General features: G+C 35.9%; 1 protein-coding gene across 3 annotated transcripts in view; it reads right to left on the minus strand.

The window, feature by feature from the left end:
* ASXL2 (ASXL transcriptional regulator 2) overlaps positions 1 to 17,793 on the minus strand; it is a 119,893-nt gene that overhangs the window by 20,321 nt on the left and 81,779 nt on the right. For all 3 annotated transcript variants that reach the window (XM_043917367.1, XM_043917366.1, XM_043917368.1), the window contains 4 exons: positions 15,723 to 15,838; positions 12,469 to 12,598; positions 11,230 to 11,376; positions 9,044 to 9,207 (listed from right to left, as the gene is read on the minus strand). In XM_043917367.1, coding sequence (XP_043773302.1) covers positions 9,044 to 9,207; positions 11,230 to 11,376; positions 12,469 to 12,598; positions 15,723 to 15,838 — 557 coding nt within the window. The remainder of the gene's footprint in view (positions 1 to 9,043; positions 9,208 to 11,229; positions 11,377 to 12,468; positions 12,599 to 15,722; positions 15,839 to 17,793) is intronic.

Genomic DNA, 17,793 nt, shown 5'->3' on the forward strand with positions numbered 1-17,793 from the left:
ATTTCATTGTATGAATGTCCCTCAATTCATGTACCAATTTCCTAATCATAAACATACACTTTGCTTCCAGTGTTTTCCCATAATCAACAAACCTGCAATAAGCATTCCAGTAAAGATGAATATACTAGTTCTTTTTATCTATGGGACAGGTTTTGAAAGCAAAGAAATATCTGTGTGTGTATATAACTAAAGACTGTTAGATTATTTTCTAAAAAGGCTAAAACAATTCACATTTCTACTAGAAATATATGAGCATACTCCTTATCTTGTGAACAAGAGATATTAACACACTATTTAACTTCTACCTATTAATGAGTTTGAAATGATAAAAATTTCCTGTATCCTGACTACTAGTTTTGTCAATCTTTCTGGTTATTTATTGACTACTTAGATTTGCCATCTAGTGAAATGCCAATTCCTATCATTTGCTCATTATTCAATAAGCCTCCTTATCTTTATCTTGTGAGAATCTTTTGCATGTTATACACAGTAAAACAGCCACATAATTTGAAGGTATTTCCTTCCATTTATTTGTCTAGTGACTTGATTTGTGATGTCGTGCCAAGAAGTTTTAAGATTCTTCTTTACATTTGCGATTTTGTTAACCGTCATTCTCTCAGAGGTAACATTTAGATTCCTACCAGAATCCCTATGCAGATTCTTCATTAATAAAATGATTTTTAAATTTATATGGAAAACTGAGAGGGGAACTGCCTTTCTAATTACTAAACATACCACACAAACTCACTGCAATCAAAACACTTATTACTAGCATTAGAGTGAACAAAGAAATGAGTGAAAGAGAAGAGTGCCTATAAATACATACAGCATGTAAACTAGCAGAATATATAACAGAGATGGTAATTCAAACTGAAAGAAAAAGGAGGGCTATATAAACATGTAGTGCTGGAGCAGCTGGCCATCGAGTCAGTAGAAAACAAAAACTGAACCACAATTTCAGAGAAATATAAAAAATATTCTTGATGGATTAACAGACTAATTTTAAGCTTAAAGTCACAAAGTTTTGAAGAAAATTTAGGTAACTATTGGGACATCTTAGGGATTAAGGAACTCAACTCACTTTACTTTCTAAATTTATCTGCGTCAGGATGATATTCCTCTGGCTCTAGAGCAGAAACTTTTTCTGTTAAAGGACAGATAGGTCATATGGCCTACAAATAGGTCATATGGCCTCTGCTGCAACAGCTCAACTCTGTTGTAGCTACAGATAATATGCAGAAACTAACTGAAGCAGCTGAGTACCAATAAAACTTTATTTACAAAAAGAGGCAAAAAGAAAAAAAAAAAAAGAGGCAGTGGGATGAAATTGACCTGCATGCTAAAAAGCCTGATGACTGCTGCTTTGTATTCTATAGATTTGGCAGAGGAGTAACGGACTTTCCTATGAGAACAGGTCACTCAACATCTCCCTGAATAGTCCAGTGTTGAGCAAGTTACTCCAAAACAAAGTCAGTCCATTCTACAGTTTAATAGTTCTATTTTTTTAGAAGGTTATTTTAACTCCAAATTTGTTTCCTGGAGAAACAAAGTTTACCTCTTCCATAGACAGACCTTCAAATGTATCTGAAGAGAGGTGTTTTAATCCACACTCCTTCCTTAGTCTTTCCTCTGGTCTAAATAATGCTTTCCTACTCTTCATTGTTGGGTACTACATACACTGAAATATGGTTTCCAATGTTTCATGCTAACAATAACCAGAATTTTGGATAAATTCCAAATTTCATCTGACAATGAAGGAGAATACATTCACTAATAATTTCATTAATAAATTCCATACTCCCTATTCTCAGATTACCATGCCCTCCCACCACAGTAACTGAAAACGACAGTCAAAGAGCCTCCTATTAAGAATACACAACAGGACTGCACTCAACAGAAAGCTGCTAAGTTCTAAGGTGCCTTTTAATTCCAAAACTGAACATAACAGGACCCTCGCTAACAGAGGATAAGGACCATTAGTCAAAAGACAGTTCGGAGGAGCCCACAATAAAGTTCTACAGATAGACCCTCTGTTAGGTCTTGTGTTATTAGCCCCAACCTAACATACCTGAGTCTTTAAAAATGATGAGAACAATACGAGGCAAGAAGAGAAGTTCTTTAAAAACTCTCCCAAAACTTCAGTCTCCTTACTTGTTCTAACCAAGAACTGGGGATCCCAAAAGCTGTAATTTCTCCAAGAAATGTTAAGGCAGGGAGAGCAATAGCTGGGAAGGATCCATATTACTTCTTTGTCCCTACTGCTTGTGTTACACTGACTTATCTGACTCCCCAGAAATGGAATCTGACCTTTCACACGTGCTAATTCATAGCAATATAAAAACTGGTATCAGATGGAGAAATATACCGTGTTCATGGATTGGAAGAATCAATATTGTCAAAATGGCTATTCTACCCAAAGCAATCTATAGATTCAATGCAATCCCTATCAAGCTGCCAACGGTATTTTTCACAGAACTAGACCAAAGAATTTCACAATTTGTATGGAAATACAAAAAACCTCGAATAGCCAAAGTAATCTTGAGAAAGAAGAATGGAACTGGAGGAATCAACCTGCCTGACTTCAGACTCTACTACAAAGCCACAGTCATCAAGACAGTATGGTACTGGCACAAAGACAGAAATATAGATCAATGGAACAGAATAGAAAGCCCAGAGATAAATCCACGAACCTGTGGACACCTTATCTTTGACAAAGGAGGCAAGGATATACAATGGAAAAAAGACAACCTCTTTAACAAGTGGTGCTGGGAAAACTGGTCAACCACTTGTAAAAGAGTGAAACTAGAACACTTTCTAACACCATACACAAAAATAAACTCAAAATGGATTAAAGATCTAAATGTAAGACCAGAAACTATAAAACTCCTAGAGGAGAACATAGGCAAAACACTCTCCGACATAAATCACAGCAGGATCCTCTATGACCCACCTCCCAGAATATTGGAAATAAAAGCAAAAATAAACAAATGGGACCTAATGAAACTTAAAAGCTTTTGCACTACAAAGGAAACTATAAGTAAGGTGAAAAGACAGCCCTCAGATTGGGAGAAAATAATAGCAAATGAAGAAACAGACAAAGGATTAATCTCAAAAATACACAAGCAACTCCTGCAGCTCAATTCCAGAAAAATAAATGACCCAATCAAAAAATGGGCCAAAGAACTAAACAGACATTTCTCCAAAGAAGACATACAGATGGCTAACAAACACATGAAAAGATGCTCAACATCACTCATTATTAGAGAAATGCAAATCAAAACCACAATGAGGTACCATTACACGCCAGTCAGGATGGCTGCTATCCAAAAGTCTACAAGCAATAAATGCTGGAGAGGGTGTGGAGAAAAGGGAACCCTCTTACACTGTTGGTGGGAATGCAAACTAGTACAGCCGCTATGGAAAACAGTGTGGAGATTTCTTAAAAAACTGGAAATAGAACTGCCATATGACCCAGCAATCCCACTTCTGGGCATACACACTGAGGAAACCAGATCTGAAAGAGACACGTGCACCCCAATGTTCATCGCAGCACTGTTTATAATAGCCAGGACATGGAAGCAACCTAGATGCCCATCAGCAGATGAATGGATAAGGAAGCTGTGGTACATATACACCATGGAATATTACTGAGCCGTTAAAAAGAATTCATTTGAACCAGTCCTAATGAGTTGCATGAAACTGGAGCCCCTTATACAGAATGAAGTAAGCCAGAAAGATAAAGAACATTACAGCATACTAACACATATATATGGAATTTAGAAAGATGCTAATGATAACCCTATATGCAAAACAGAAAAAGAGACACAGAAATACAGAACAGACTTTTGAACTCTGTGGGAGAAGGTGAGGGTGGGATATTTCAAAAGAACAGCATGTATACTATCTATGGTGAAACAGATCACCAGCCCGGGTGGGATGCATGAGACAAGTGCTCGGGCCTGGTGCACTGGGAAGACCCAGAGGAATCGGGTGGAGAGGGAGGTGGGAGGGGGGATCGGGATGGGGAATACGTGTAACCCTACGGCTGATTCATATCAATGTATGACAAAACCCACTGAAATGTTGTGAAGTAATTAGCCTCCAACTAATAAAAAAAATAAAAAAAAAAAAAGCGCCAAGACATCACTTTGCCAAAAAGGTCCGTCTAGTCAAAGCTGTGGTTTTTCCAGTAGGCATGTACAGGTGTGAGAGTTGGACTCTAAAGAAGGCTGACTACCAAAGAATTGATGCTTTCAAACTGTGGTGCTAGCGAAGACTCTTTGAGAGTCCCTTGGACAGCAGGGAGATCAGATATCCTAAAGGAAGTCAACCCTGAATATTCATTGGAAGGATTGATGCTGAAGCTGAAGCTCCAATACTTTGGCCACCTAATGCGAAGAACTGACTCATTGAAAAAGACCCTGATGCTGGCAAAGGTTGAAGTCAAAAGAAGACGAGGGTGGCAGAGGATGAGGTGTTTGGATAGAATCAGTGATTCAGTGGACATGAACTTGGGCAAACTCCAGGACATAGTGATGGTCAGGGAGGCCTGGTGTGCTGCAGTCCATCGGTTCACAAAGAGTTGGACACGACTTACTGACTGGACAACAACAAAATCCAAAATAGGTTGTAGTCTTTAATAAAACTAAATGATACCTAGCAGAAACACTAAAGGTTTGGAAGAATCTTGGCAGGGACCAGAGAAATTTAAGTTGGTCAGGAATAAGACATAGGTCTGAAACCTAGATTTTCATCGAGGAAGGAGGAGTGACTAGCAAGTCATTCTCCCTTTTGATCTTCTGTTTCCTCCTCTGCAAAAGATTCAGTATGATTTTGTAAGGTTTTTTCAATTCTGTGATTTCTTTAAAAGATTAATTATTTCCAAGTATGTACTATGTTTGAAGCAATGTTAGGCATTCTACTTTTTTCTAATCATTTAAAAACAGGATGAGAGAGATTTGTTTTACCTGTATTATAGTAAGAGAACTAGATATGTCCTCTAGTTTGTAGTAAGAGATTATAAGTAAGCTATACAGATCATTATAGCTATTTGACTATAAAGTCAAAACTAAATCTTTCTCATTCTGAAAATCATCTTTCTACTAGACTATACTGATACCAGTTTTTTTAATTTAATTTTATTTTTTTTTATTAGTTGGAGGCTAATTACTTCACAACATTTCAGTGGGTTTTGTCATACATTGATATGAATCAGCCATAGATTTACATGTATTCCCCATCCCGATCCCCCCTCCCACCTCCCTCTCCACCCGATTCCTCTGGGTCTTCCCAGTGCACCAGGCCCGAGCACTTGTCTCATGCATCCCACCCGGGCTGGTGATCTGTTTCACCATAGATAGTATACATGCTGTTCTTTTGAAATATCCCACCCTCACCTTCTCCCACAGAGTTCAAAAGTCTGTTCTGTATTTCTGTGTCTCTTTTTCTGTTTTGCATATAGGGTTATCATTAGCATCTTTCTAAATTCCATATATATGTGTTAGTATGCTGTAATGTTCTTTATCTTTCTGGCTTACTTCATTCTGTATAAGGGGCTCCAGTTTCATGCAACTCATTAGGACTGGTTCAAATGAATTCTTTTTAACGGCTCAGTAATATTCCATGGTGTATATGTACCACAGCTTCCTTATCCATTCATCTGCTGATGGGCATCTAGGTTGCTTCCATGTCCTGGCTATTATAAACAGTGCTGCGATGAACATTGGGGTGCACGTGTCTCTTTCAGATCTGGTTTCCTCAGTGTGTATGCCCAGAAGTGGGATTGCTGGGTCATATGGCAGTTCTATTTCCAGTTTTTTAAGAAATCTCCACACTGTTTTCCATAGCGGCTGTACTAGTTTGCATTCCCACCAACAGTGTAAGAGGGTTCCCTTTTCTCCACACCCTCTCCAGCATTTATTGCTTGTAGACTTTTGGATAGCAGCCATCCTGACTGGCGTGTAATGGTACCTCATTGTGGTTTTGATTTGCATTTCTCTAATAATGAGTGATGTTGAGCATCTTTTCATGTGTTTGTTAGCCATCTGTATGTCTTCTTTGGAGAAATGTCTGTTTAGTTCTTTGGCCCACTTTTTGATTGGGTCATTTATTTTTCTGGAATTGAGCTGCAGGAGTTGCTTGTGTATTTTTGAGATTAATCCTTTGTCTGTTTCTTCATTTGCTATTATTTTCTCCCAATCTGAGGGCTGTCTTTTCACCTTACTTATAGTTTCCTTTGTAGTGCAAAAGCTTTTAAGTTTCATTAGGTCCCATTTGTTTATTTTTGCTTTTATTTCCAATATTCTGGGAGGTGGGTCATAGAGGATCCTGCTGTGATTTATGTCGGAGAGTGTTTTGCCTATGTTCTCCTCTAGGAGTTTTATAGTTTCTGGTCTTACATTTAGATCTTTAATCCATTTTGAGTTTATTTTTGTGTATGGTGTTAGAAAGTGTTCTAGTTTCACTCTTTTACAAGTGGTTGACCAGTTTTCCCAGCACCACTTGTTAAAGAGGTTGTCTTTTTTCCATTGTATATCCTTGCCTCCTTTGTCAAAGATAAGGTGTCCACAGGTTCGTGGATTTATCTCTGGGCTTTCTATTCTGTTCCATTGATCTATATTTCTGTCTTTGTGCCAGTACCATACTGTCTTGATGACTGTGGCTTTGTAGTAGAGTCTGAAGTCAGGCAGGTTGATTCCTCCAGTTCCATTCTTCTTTCTCAAGATTACTTTGGCTATTCGAGGTTTTTTGTATTTCCATACAAATTGTGAAATTCTTTGGTCTAGTTCTGTGAAAAATACCGTTGGCAGCTTGATAGGGATTGCATTGAATCTATAGATTGCTTTGGGTAGAATAGCCATTTTGACAATATTGATTCTTCCAATCCATGAACACGGTATGTTTCTCCATCTGTTTGTGTCCTCTTTGATTTCTTTCATCAGTGTTTTATAGTTTTCTATGTATAGGTCTTTTGTTTCTTTAGGTAGATATACTCCTAAGTATTTTATTCTTTTTGTTGCAATGGTGAATGGTATTGTTTCCTTAATTTCTCTTTCTGTTTTTTCATTGTTAGTATATAGGAATGCAAGGGATTTCTTATTTTCTGGAAGAGTCTTTAGGGTTTTCTATGTAGAGGATCATGTCATCTGCAAACAACGAGAGTTTCACTTCTTCTTTTCCTATCTGGATTCCTTTTACTTCTTTTTCTGCTCTGATTGCTGTGGCCAAAACTTCCAACACTATGTTGAATAGTAGTGGTGAGAGTGGGCACCCTTGTCTTGTTTCTGATTTCAGGGGAAATGCTTTCAATTTTTCACCATTGAGGGTGATGCTTGCTGTGGGTTTGTCATATATAGCTTTTATTATGTTGAGGTATGTTCCTTCTATTCCTGCTTTATGGAGAGTTTTAATCATAAATGAGTGTTGAATTTTGTCAAAGGCTTTCTCTGCATCTATTGATATAATCATATGGTTTTTATCTTTCAATTTGTTAATGTGGTGTATTACATTGATTGGTTTGCGGATATTAAAGAATCCTTGCATTCCTGGGATAAAGCCCACTTGGTCATGGTGTATGATTTTTTTAATATGTTGTTGGATTCTGTTTGCTAGAATTTTGTTAAGGATTTTTGCATCTATGTTCATCAGTGATATTAGCCTGTAGTTTTCTTTTTTTGTGGCACCTTTGTCTGGTTTTGGAATTAGGGTGATGGTGGCCTCATAGAATGAGTTTGGAAGTTTACCTTCTTCTGCAATTTTCTGGAAGATGTCTTGGCTTTTTAATATGCTGTCTAGGTTTGTCATAGCTTTCCTTTCAAGAAGCAAACATCTTCTAATTTCATGGCTGCAGTCACTATCCGCAGTAACTCTTGAGCCCAAGAAGAGAATATCTGCCATTGCTTCCATTTTTTCGCCTTCTATTTGCCATGAAGTGATGAGACCAGATGCCATGATTTTAAGTTTGTTTAATGCTGAGTTTTAGGCCAGCTTTTTCAACCTCCTCTTTCACCCTCATCAAGAGGCTCTTTAGTTCCTCTTCGCCTTCTGCCATTGGTATTATCTGCATAGGAGGTTGTTGGTATTTCTCCCGGCAATTCTGATTCCAGCTTGTAACTCATCCAGCCCGGCAATTCTCATGATTTACTCTGCATGTAAATTAAATAAATAGGGAGACAATATACAGCCTTGTTGTACTCTACTCCCAATTTGGAACCAGTCTGTTGTTCCATGTAAGGTTCTGTGCTTCTTGACCCACATACAGGTTTCTCAGGAGACAGGTAAGATAGTCTGGTATTTCTCTCTTTAAGAATTTTCCAGTCTGTTGTGATCCACACAGTCAAAGGTGTTCACGTAGACAATGAAACAGAAGTATATGTTTTTCTGGAATTCCCTTGCTTTCTCTATGATCCAATGAATGCTGGCAACTTACTTTGTATATCTGGAAATTCTTGATCCAAGTCTAAAGCCTAGCTTGAAGGATTTTGAGCATAGCCTTACTAGCATGGGAAGTGAGCACAAATGTCTGATAGTTTGAACATTCTTTAGCACTGCCCTTCTTTGGAATTATAATGGAAAACTGACATTTTCCAGTCCTGTGGCCACTGCTGGGTTTTCCAAATTTGCTGACATCATAAGTTTATTATTAAAGCAAAAAGTGCTTAAAAAAAGTTTAACAAAAAAAGAAAATAACATTCTTAATCTCATCAAAAGATCCATTGAAACACCCCATGTAATGTCTTAAGACAATTCTTCCTTCTGAATTATATTCTGTGGATGTCTACATCCTAATATGATAGCTAGATAAATTTTATTCCAAATTTCTGACATTTCTGATAAGAGGGTTCTTTTTCTTTATAAGCCTTACAGGGCCAACCAATTAAGAACACTTACAAAAAATAATATTTTGTGTATTAATACCTTTGACACCACTTCTTTACATGTACACACAAAAACCATTTTAAAAATCTTAAGGAGTTCTAAAGGCGATGGCTGAAGTAAGCCCCAGAAGGGTTAGAAAACTGCTGATACGCTTGAAAGAACACACCTGTCGATCCACCTCTGGAAGTAGTAAGAGCAGTCGCTGTTGGCAGTCTCCAGGAAGGACTGAAAAGGTGTGTTTGTTGATTAGTGCTCGTAGGTTTGTATTAACCAGAATGGAGTCTGGCGTCTCAACATCAATTTCAGCACATTTAGTCCTCTTCATTTGCCCTGTAAAAACATGGAGAAGAATCACCTGGGCCTTCTTCACATTCCTGTTTCTTTCTAAACTATACCTTGCTCTACAGTGCAAAAAAGCCATGGCTGTCATTACTTTAAAGTATCACACTATGAAGAAGGTAACACTTAAGGTTCTTAGAAATAAACAAAGCAAGTTTTGTTCATTCATAAAGGATAAAAAAAAATGTTATTTCCCCTGCAAAACTGGAATAAAGTCTGTAAAAGTGAATCTTTTGCCATACTAAAAAATGCATTTTATGTTTGAGATTTGATCATTTCCCCAATGGAATTGAGGAAGTTTATAATAAGTTTAACATATACACAGAATGACTAAAAAGTGGAAAATTCAAATATCTCTATAAATTACACCGAGGCTCTTTTTCTCTTCCCATAATTATTTTCATCAATTTTCTCTGTATCAGCTAAAAATGTTACGAATGAACAGCTTAGCAGTTACAGGAAGTCTGTTCACAATAGGAAGGTTTCAGTCTTTGTAGACACTGATGGAGTTGAGAACACAGTTTAAAACATAAATGGAATCTGTGGCTTTCAATTCTACAGAATTTTCTCACATTATTTTTCTTGTATTCTTGCATTATTAACCCCCTTTCAATTTCTGGCCTTTCTTTCTGACATTTCCACTATTTAAGACATTGGACAGGCTAGACTCATGTTCCTACTTTACCTTCTCTCTCTTTTTCAATCTATCCTTTGACCTATGTTCTAGGAAATTTTTCAATCTCTAACTTTTAGTACTTCTACTAGAATTTTTTATCTCTGCTCCCATAGTATCTAATATCCTGGAACTCTTTATTTTCTGATTTTTAAAACAGTATTATTCTGTTCTTTCATGGATGCGACATCATTTTTTATGTCTTTCTGTGAATACCATAGCTTTTAAAGTTATCTGTTTAATGTTTTCTCCTTCCTGATTTATCTCTACTTTTGTGAGTCTATACTTCAGATTCTCTCATGATGGAGGTTTTCTTCAAAGATGATCCCTAGTAACAAATCCTAGAAGACTGACTGAAAATTCTTGTGCTGGGGTGTGTCTTGTAGACCAGTGATCTGCATAGAAGTAGATTCCAGATGATCTCTTTTAGCTGGCAATCAATAAATTTGCTGGCGCAGTTTTTTTTTTTTTTTTTAGGCTATTCAATTTCTTTAAGTACCAATCCCCCAATCTCCTGCTGATGCTTAGGTGGGGAGGAGGAACAAAGTAACAGAGATAGAAACATGCCCCACTACTAACATTCTGGACACCTATAAGCAGGAGGATCACTATTCAGTATTTGTGTTTTACTTCATATCCCTGATTCCAGTACACTGCCTCCTCATCTGTTATGTGTGGTGTCTCTAAATTTAAAGTCTGTAAGGTTTAATTTCACCTCAAAATAAACCTCTTGTCTCCTGCTAAGCAAAGGCATCCAACTGTTTCTTATTAACTTTTAAAGAAGGTTCTTCTTTTCAACCCTATGCTTCATCTTCTCTAAGACAAGGTATCTCCAATTCTTAAACCCTTCTGGAGTTCTACAGGCTCAGCTGGCTTGCTTCCTACTGGCACCTGCTCCTCAGCTCTGTGAAAAACTCTATCCAGTTTTTATCTTCCAAAATTTGGTGATATTGCCTGTCCATCTGTTATCTTCTTGTTTTCTTTACTCTTAAGGGTTTAATCTTTTGTTTTTCCATATTTTTGCTTTAGTGGGACTTGGAGCAGGAAAAGTGGTTCAGTTTGCCATGTTCAATTATAAGCCCTTCCACGTATACAGAGATAAAATATAAATAATGCTGGATAAAGAAACCCCTTGTCAGAAAGAAAAATAAACCACAAAAAGGCTGATAACAGATCTTATTCTGAAATGAAGTTTGATACGCAGGAAAGGAAGAACATGAAAATAGTCAAGAGCTCAAAGATGAACAGGAAGCAGCAATTAAGCCTGGCAGGTAATGATTTTCAAACACAGAGTTGACAATTTAATGTCTGAGAACTGAGTCCTTAGTAAAGTAACTTACTTGTGTGGAGCCTGTCAGACCTCTGGAATGACTTCTTCCCCAGGCCCAGCAAATGATTTTCCACTTTAACCGAAGAAGAAGAAAAGCTAGAGTTTGAGTTCTGAGGGCTGCTTGACTGTCCGTCAGATTGCTTTCCTTCCCATATTGCTAGGGGAAAAAATATATAACCCTGAAGTTATAGATGGAAACTAACCAATCAAAAGAATAATTAAATCATACAATGCTAACCAAAAGGTTATCAAGGAAATCAAACCAGTCAATCCTAAAGGAAATCAATCCTAAATATTTATTAGATGCACTTATGCTGAAGCTAAAGCTCCAATACTGTGGCCACCTGATACGAAGAACCGACTTAGAAAAGACCCTGACGCTGGGAAAGATTGAAGGCAGGAGAAGGGGATGAAAGAGGATGAGATGATTGGATGGCATCACTGACTCAATGGGTATGAGCTTGAGCAAGCTCCAGGAGACGGTGAAGGACAGGGAAGCCTGGCATGCTGCAGTCAGTCCATGAGGTTGCAAACAGTCAGATGTGACTGAACAACTGAACAACAAACCAAAAGGAGTTATGTTTGAGGCAACGTGACCCTGCAAATGTGTTCTGAGTCTGAGAATTAGGAGTCAAAAGTGAATAAAATCCCTTTCTTCCTCCCAGCACATCATTTGCTTCTAGTGGTAAATTTCCTTTCTAACAAAAATGTAAAGTTCTATAAGACATGGTTTAAATTGGCAAACCCATAAATAAGCTGGCATTGAACTGGATTGTGTAATAAAAAAGCCTATACCTCAACCAGTTTAAATTCAAAAGAAAATAAGCAACAATAACAGAAAATCCAAAGGCCCGTGGATATGTCCAATGGAAACTCAAAGGTGTTATGTACTCTTAGGAAAGATTTGTATTTTTCAAGGAGAGAACTTGTGAAGAGTTCAGCTTGAGCAACTTGGAAACATCAGCTTTACTAATAGGAGGCTTCCAAATATTATTGTTAGACATTTTGGGAATGAGTCACTGATCCTATTCTAACATGCAAATCCCAATGATGTACTTTAAAATAACTGTATGATTACTCTGCATAAATTTCCCCATTTACCCTAGAAGGATTTATACTGAGGATCTGGCAGTATAAGGATTATGTAAATAAATACAATAATTTAAAAATAAATAACAGACCATATGAGTTTGGTATACAAAAATACTGGAAAAGAAACTTTCGCTGAAAAGACACTAGGTCTGCCTACCAGGTTTGGCAGGTACAGGGTCACTGGATGCTTTGACAGTCTTCAGAGAGAGGTGCTGGTTGGAGGAGATGGACATGCTTGGCCTGCATTGCTGCTGCTGCTGTTTCTTCTGTTGTTGCTGTTTTAGTGCCTAGAAAGAGAAAACTGACTGTAAGAAACAAAACAAATCAGTTTTTAGTGATAACAAATAATAAATGATTTATTTTAAGTGGTGAGGACCATGCTGACTATACAATTTCTGTGAAATCTATCCAAGCAAACAAAAATCTCAATTAAACTAATTAAACACAGGCCTAAATGAGCCTTAAAATTTGGATTTTTTTCTTTTACCAATGTTCTCCTGTATATAAATCTGAGAAACTGTCATTAACATTTTTTAGAACTTAAAAATCACCAATAAGCCATGGATTTCTCAAACTTGTAGTAGCAGAGAATTAGATACTTTCGATCATTCTGAAAACAGAATTCTAAGCCCTGAACCAAGAACAGTTCTCATTTGTATCAACTTTATCTAGAAATATAAATATTTCCCTTATGTATGCTTCCAAGGTGCTGCAGTTGAACAAAAAGTAGTAAATGACTACTTGAATTTGGTCTTGTGTCAGAGCAGTAAGGTTTGGCCCAATGATCAAATGAATCTCAGCGATTTATAGCAATTTATAGCAATGTGGTAAAATGAAGGGAGGGAAGATTAGAAAATACTGGTTCTATTAATAAGAAGTGTGGTTCCTTCTGGTTACTTCAGAATATTTTAATTTCTATAATTTTCTTAGTTTATAGAATATACTAAACTAGAAAGAATAGAAAAATAAAGAGCTTCCCAGGTTTTAATCATGAAGATACATAAAGGCAACTGTTTACTTCAAGAACTTAAAAAACAAACAAAAAAAGACAAGGAAACTAAAACTACATTTCAGGAAAAGGCTGAATATCTACGACCTCAGTAAAATGTCAATTTAAGCTTTAAGTTTCAAGACCATCATGTAGAAAAGTGTGGAAAAACCAACTGCCTACTTGTTTCCGATTCTTTCTTCACAATACGGTTTTCTCCTACTTCACATTCACATGCAGTTCTGGCTATGCCATATAGGCACAGTGGCAACACTTGATTTCCTTGATCTAAACTTTCAGTGGAGAAAAGAATACTCAGAGTCTCTGGTATCTGGCTTACTTTTCACCTATAACATTTATAATAGGTGAGGCAGAAACATAATGTCAGTTTTGTCTGATCACTGATGACAGCTTATCTCTCATTCTTCGTATCAGAATACACAATGTTTGTAGGCTTCCTGTGTGGCAGCCACTAGTATTTATTTCTTTCTATTCGCGGTATGTAGGTCATTCTAGGTTAATGCGAAATTTAATAGAGCTACTTGATCTTATCTATTTCTGCTATGATCACATAAATTCAGATATATGATAAAAATGAAATAACTTACAGCTTCTGTTTTAAGAACTGCATTCAGTTTCCCCCTCCCTCAGTAGTATACAAACCCTGTTCCTAATTTTATTTTAAAATTTAAAAAACAAACAATTAAAAAAACTTCACTGTGGTAAAGGATAACTCATACTGAAATAAGTTTTCTCACTTAATATGAAAAACATACACAGGAGGCAAAACCTTACTTTACATATTAACAATCTAATTTACATAATTTCCCATATTTATATTCTTTGCAGAAAGTACAGTATCTAACTCCTGAGATCAAAAGAAAATAATAGAGTAGTTTTTATGTCATGAATAAGGTAACAAGTTACAGCCATCAACTTATATTTCCTTATTGAGCTTCTTCTACACTTACATTATATGTGTGTGTTGGTGCATATATACATATTCATATTTCTATTAAAATATATTATTGTTCTGGGTATGTATGTCAGATATATGTATGTTTTTAATGAGTGCTGTAACACATCTTAATTTTAACGATTAAACATTATAGTGTGGTGATGTTTATATGTCTATGCAGAACAATTTCATTACAAAGTAAACTTTTAATCCTGTATAATTGTCTAGCATATGATTATGCCACTGTTAATGAAGTAATTCATGTATGTATCTCTACTTGTAAATTTTTCCTATTACAAACTTTAATGCAAACATTTTTCTGTGTATGAATGTATGAATACATGCATTTTTCTAAGATAAGTTTCCAAATATTTAACTGCTTAGTCATAGGGTATGTGCACTTAAAATTTTAATAAATGTTATAAAATTTTTCTCCAAAATAGCTATAATTTATATCCCACCAGCAAACTACAAGTAGTCATTTTCCCACATACTTGACAGTGCTTTATTAATTAAGCTAATTAAGCTCTATTATATATATATATACCAATCTAAGGATAGAAGTGGTCTGTGTTCTTATTAGTCAAATTTATATGTATTAATAATTTGCATTTCAAAAAACTGAAAAGCTAGTTCTTTGAAAAGCCCAGTAAAACAGTCAGCAAGTAACACTGAGAAAAGATACATTATAAATGAAGAACACTGAGGAACAAAAGAAAAACACAAAAAAATACTATGTTCAACTTAATACCAATATTTGACCAAAAAAATCAAGTGAACTAGACCATTTTCTAAGAAAAATAAATTTCCAAAATTGGTTAAAAGAATCAGAAATCAAGAGTAGTACTAAATGAAATTTAAACACCCTAGCAGTAAAAGATAAGATCTGCAAGACTTTCACCATCTAGAAAAATACAGAGAGCTACAGAACTTAATAGATGCTAAGAACAATCCTGATTCCAAAATTGTACAAGGGTGGTACAAGAATATAACAAAATCTAAGCTAAACTCATAAAAGAGAAAACTCTACTAATATATTAAAAATGATGTAACAAACATAACAGGGTTTATTCCAGAGAGTTAACTATAGATTAACATTAGAAAATCTAGCCCTGGAATTCTGCATACTGGCTGACTTAAAAAGTTACCTGATCGTCTTAATAAATGCTGAAAAAAAATCAACCTGAAAAATATTCAATACCTACTTGTAACACACACACACACACAATACCTACTTGTAACACACACACTCCTCATAGCAAATTGGAAACTAATGAGGAACTTTTAAAATGTGATTAAAAAGAGTATCTATGACAAAGCTGTAACAGAGGTGCATAAATTATTAAAAACAAATTGGGAAACTGTACAAAATTTTTCCTTTAAAGGACTTAATGTCACTGACTGCCAGCAGCACGCCTTTTTAATGTGCGCGAGGACGTGTCTGTAAACAGAACAGCACGGTTACCTGCTTTAGTGCCTTCTTGCTGTGCTTCTGTGATGAAGAAATGACTTTACCTGCCGGAATGGTAGGAGATGGGCAGCCCGAATGAGGAGAAGATGGCTGTGACAGCCTAGACGATACTAGGAGGAGAAAAATGACAATTCCAAGTTTTGTTATCAGAGGCGATATCAAGCACCATTTCTTTCCCAATCACATAGTGCTACCTGTATTAAGAACTGTGACCAAACACTTTTGGGAAGGATCTTCTTTTTGGAGTTCTATTGCAAACAGCTTCCCTTTTCAAGTTTATTTCCTCAGAAAGCTCTAGTGAAGGATGATAGGATGGGAAAGGGATGAATGTTAGTATTCATCACTTTGTATTAATTTTTTCAACAGAATTGATTGAAGAAGCAGTAAGCAGAATATAAACCATGAGTCATCAACTAAGGTAAAGTTTAGAAAAGATTCTAGAACCTACTGGACAGTATGTATATCCTTAAGGTAAATCTAGTAACAACATGATATTGTGGAAGAGCCCTGGATTGATAGAATGGGTTCCAGTTTCCCCTGTCTTTAAAATGAAGGTAATAAGGTCATTCCACCTCAAACACTACCGTTCTCTAATTCTTATATTCCTTCAACTCTGACATCAATAGTTTTAGGTCTACCCATGTGAAAGAGTGCTTTAGAACTTCTGATGGAATCAGTGTAGGTATACATAGGATGGAACCACTCTCTAATCATCACTAGCTGTTTTATCAGACTTAGCCAAACCTCAGTATTGCGTGAAGGGTTTTCCCTAGCAAGGGTCTATATTTATAATAAAACACAATTTCTAAAGTTTGACAGTGTATAATTTATGATACAAGATAATAAAGAAATCACTGACTCAGACTCAAAAACAAAAATGACGACAACAGTAGACAATATTAAGAAGACTCATCATACTTGACTTCAGCTTTATATCCCAGCCCTTACTGAGGGGTTATATATGGGAAAGAAAGTGTGATGTTAAAAAAAAAAAACACACACATTAATTGTAACATATAAAACAAAAAATGGAGTTGGATAATTCTTGAGATGTTTAAGCAACAAAAAGAAACTAAATTCTTAGTGCACTCAGACGCTGACCAATTTTTTAAAACAACGGTTTCAATGAGATACAATTCCTATACCATAAAATTCACCTGAAGTGTAAAATGTAATGGCTTTTAAAATATTTGCAAAGTTGTGCAACCATCATCAGAATCAATTTTCATCACCCATTAAAAAATTCTGTACTGGTTAGCTGTCATTCTTCTTTCCCCCTAACTCACTTCCCTCTTTAGTGATGGGCTTTTTTTTTTTTTTTTAACAAAAATGAGTGTTTTAAAGATTCATCTGTGTTTCAGCATGTATCAATACTTTATTCTTTTTATCACCAAATAATATTCTACTGTATGCATATGCCACATTTTGTTATTCATGAGCTGATAGACATTTGGGCTGTTTTCACTTTTTGGCCATTATGAACACTCATTAGCAGAATTTTGTGTTGGACATATGTTTTCAACTCTCCTGGGTTCATATCTAAAAGTGAAATTGCTGGGTTTTTCAGTAACTCTCTGTTTAAACTTTTTAAGGAAGTCCTAAACTGACTTCTAAAACGGCTGCACTATTTTTACAATTCCATCGGAAATGTATGAGTGTTCCAATTTTTCCACGCTCTTGTCAACACTTGCTATTGTCTGTCTTCTTGATTTGACCAATGTTTTTAATGGACATTATGAAAATAAAGCTAGAAACTATTAATATTTAACTATTACTTTTTATTTATTTATTTTTTATTATTTACTTTCTTTTTAATGGTTTGCAGAAATCTGAGAATATACATGTCCTCGACTGCCCCAATATCTAAAAATAAACAGAAAACAAACCAACCAAAATGACCCCATTAAGGAATGCAAGAATTCTAACTGTGGCCTGGAAAACAGACAATAAAGCTATCTGTGATTACCAGGGCAAAACTTTGGAATGCTTCCCTTTAAGGCAAAAGCCCTTTCTAGCAAATGAATCCATAAACATATCTTGAAGCCAACTAAAATAAATCAAGAAA

This window comes from Cervus elaphus, chromosome 11, assembly GCF_910594005.1.
Source record: "Cervus elaphus chromosome 11, mCerEla1.1, whole genome shotgun sequence".
Lineage (NCBI taxonomy): Eukaryota > Metazoa > Chordata > Mammalia > Artiodactyla > Cervidae > Cervus > Cervus elaphus.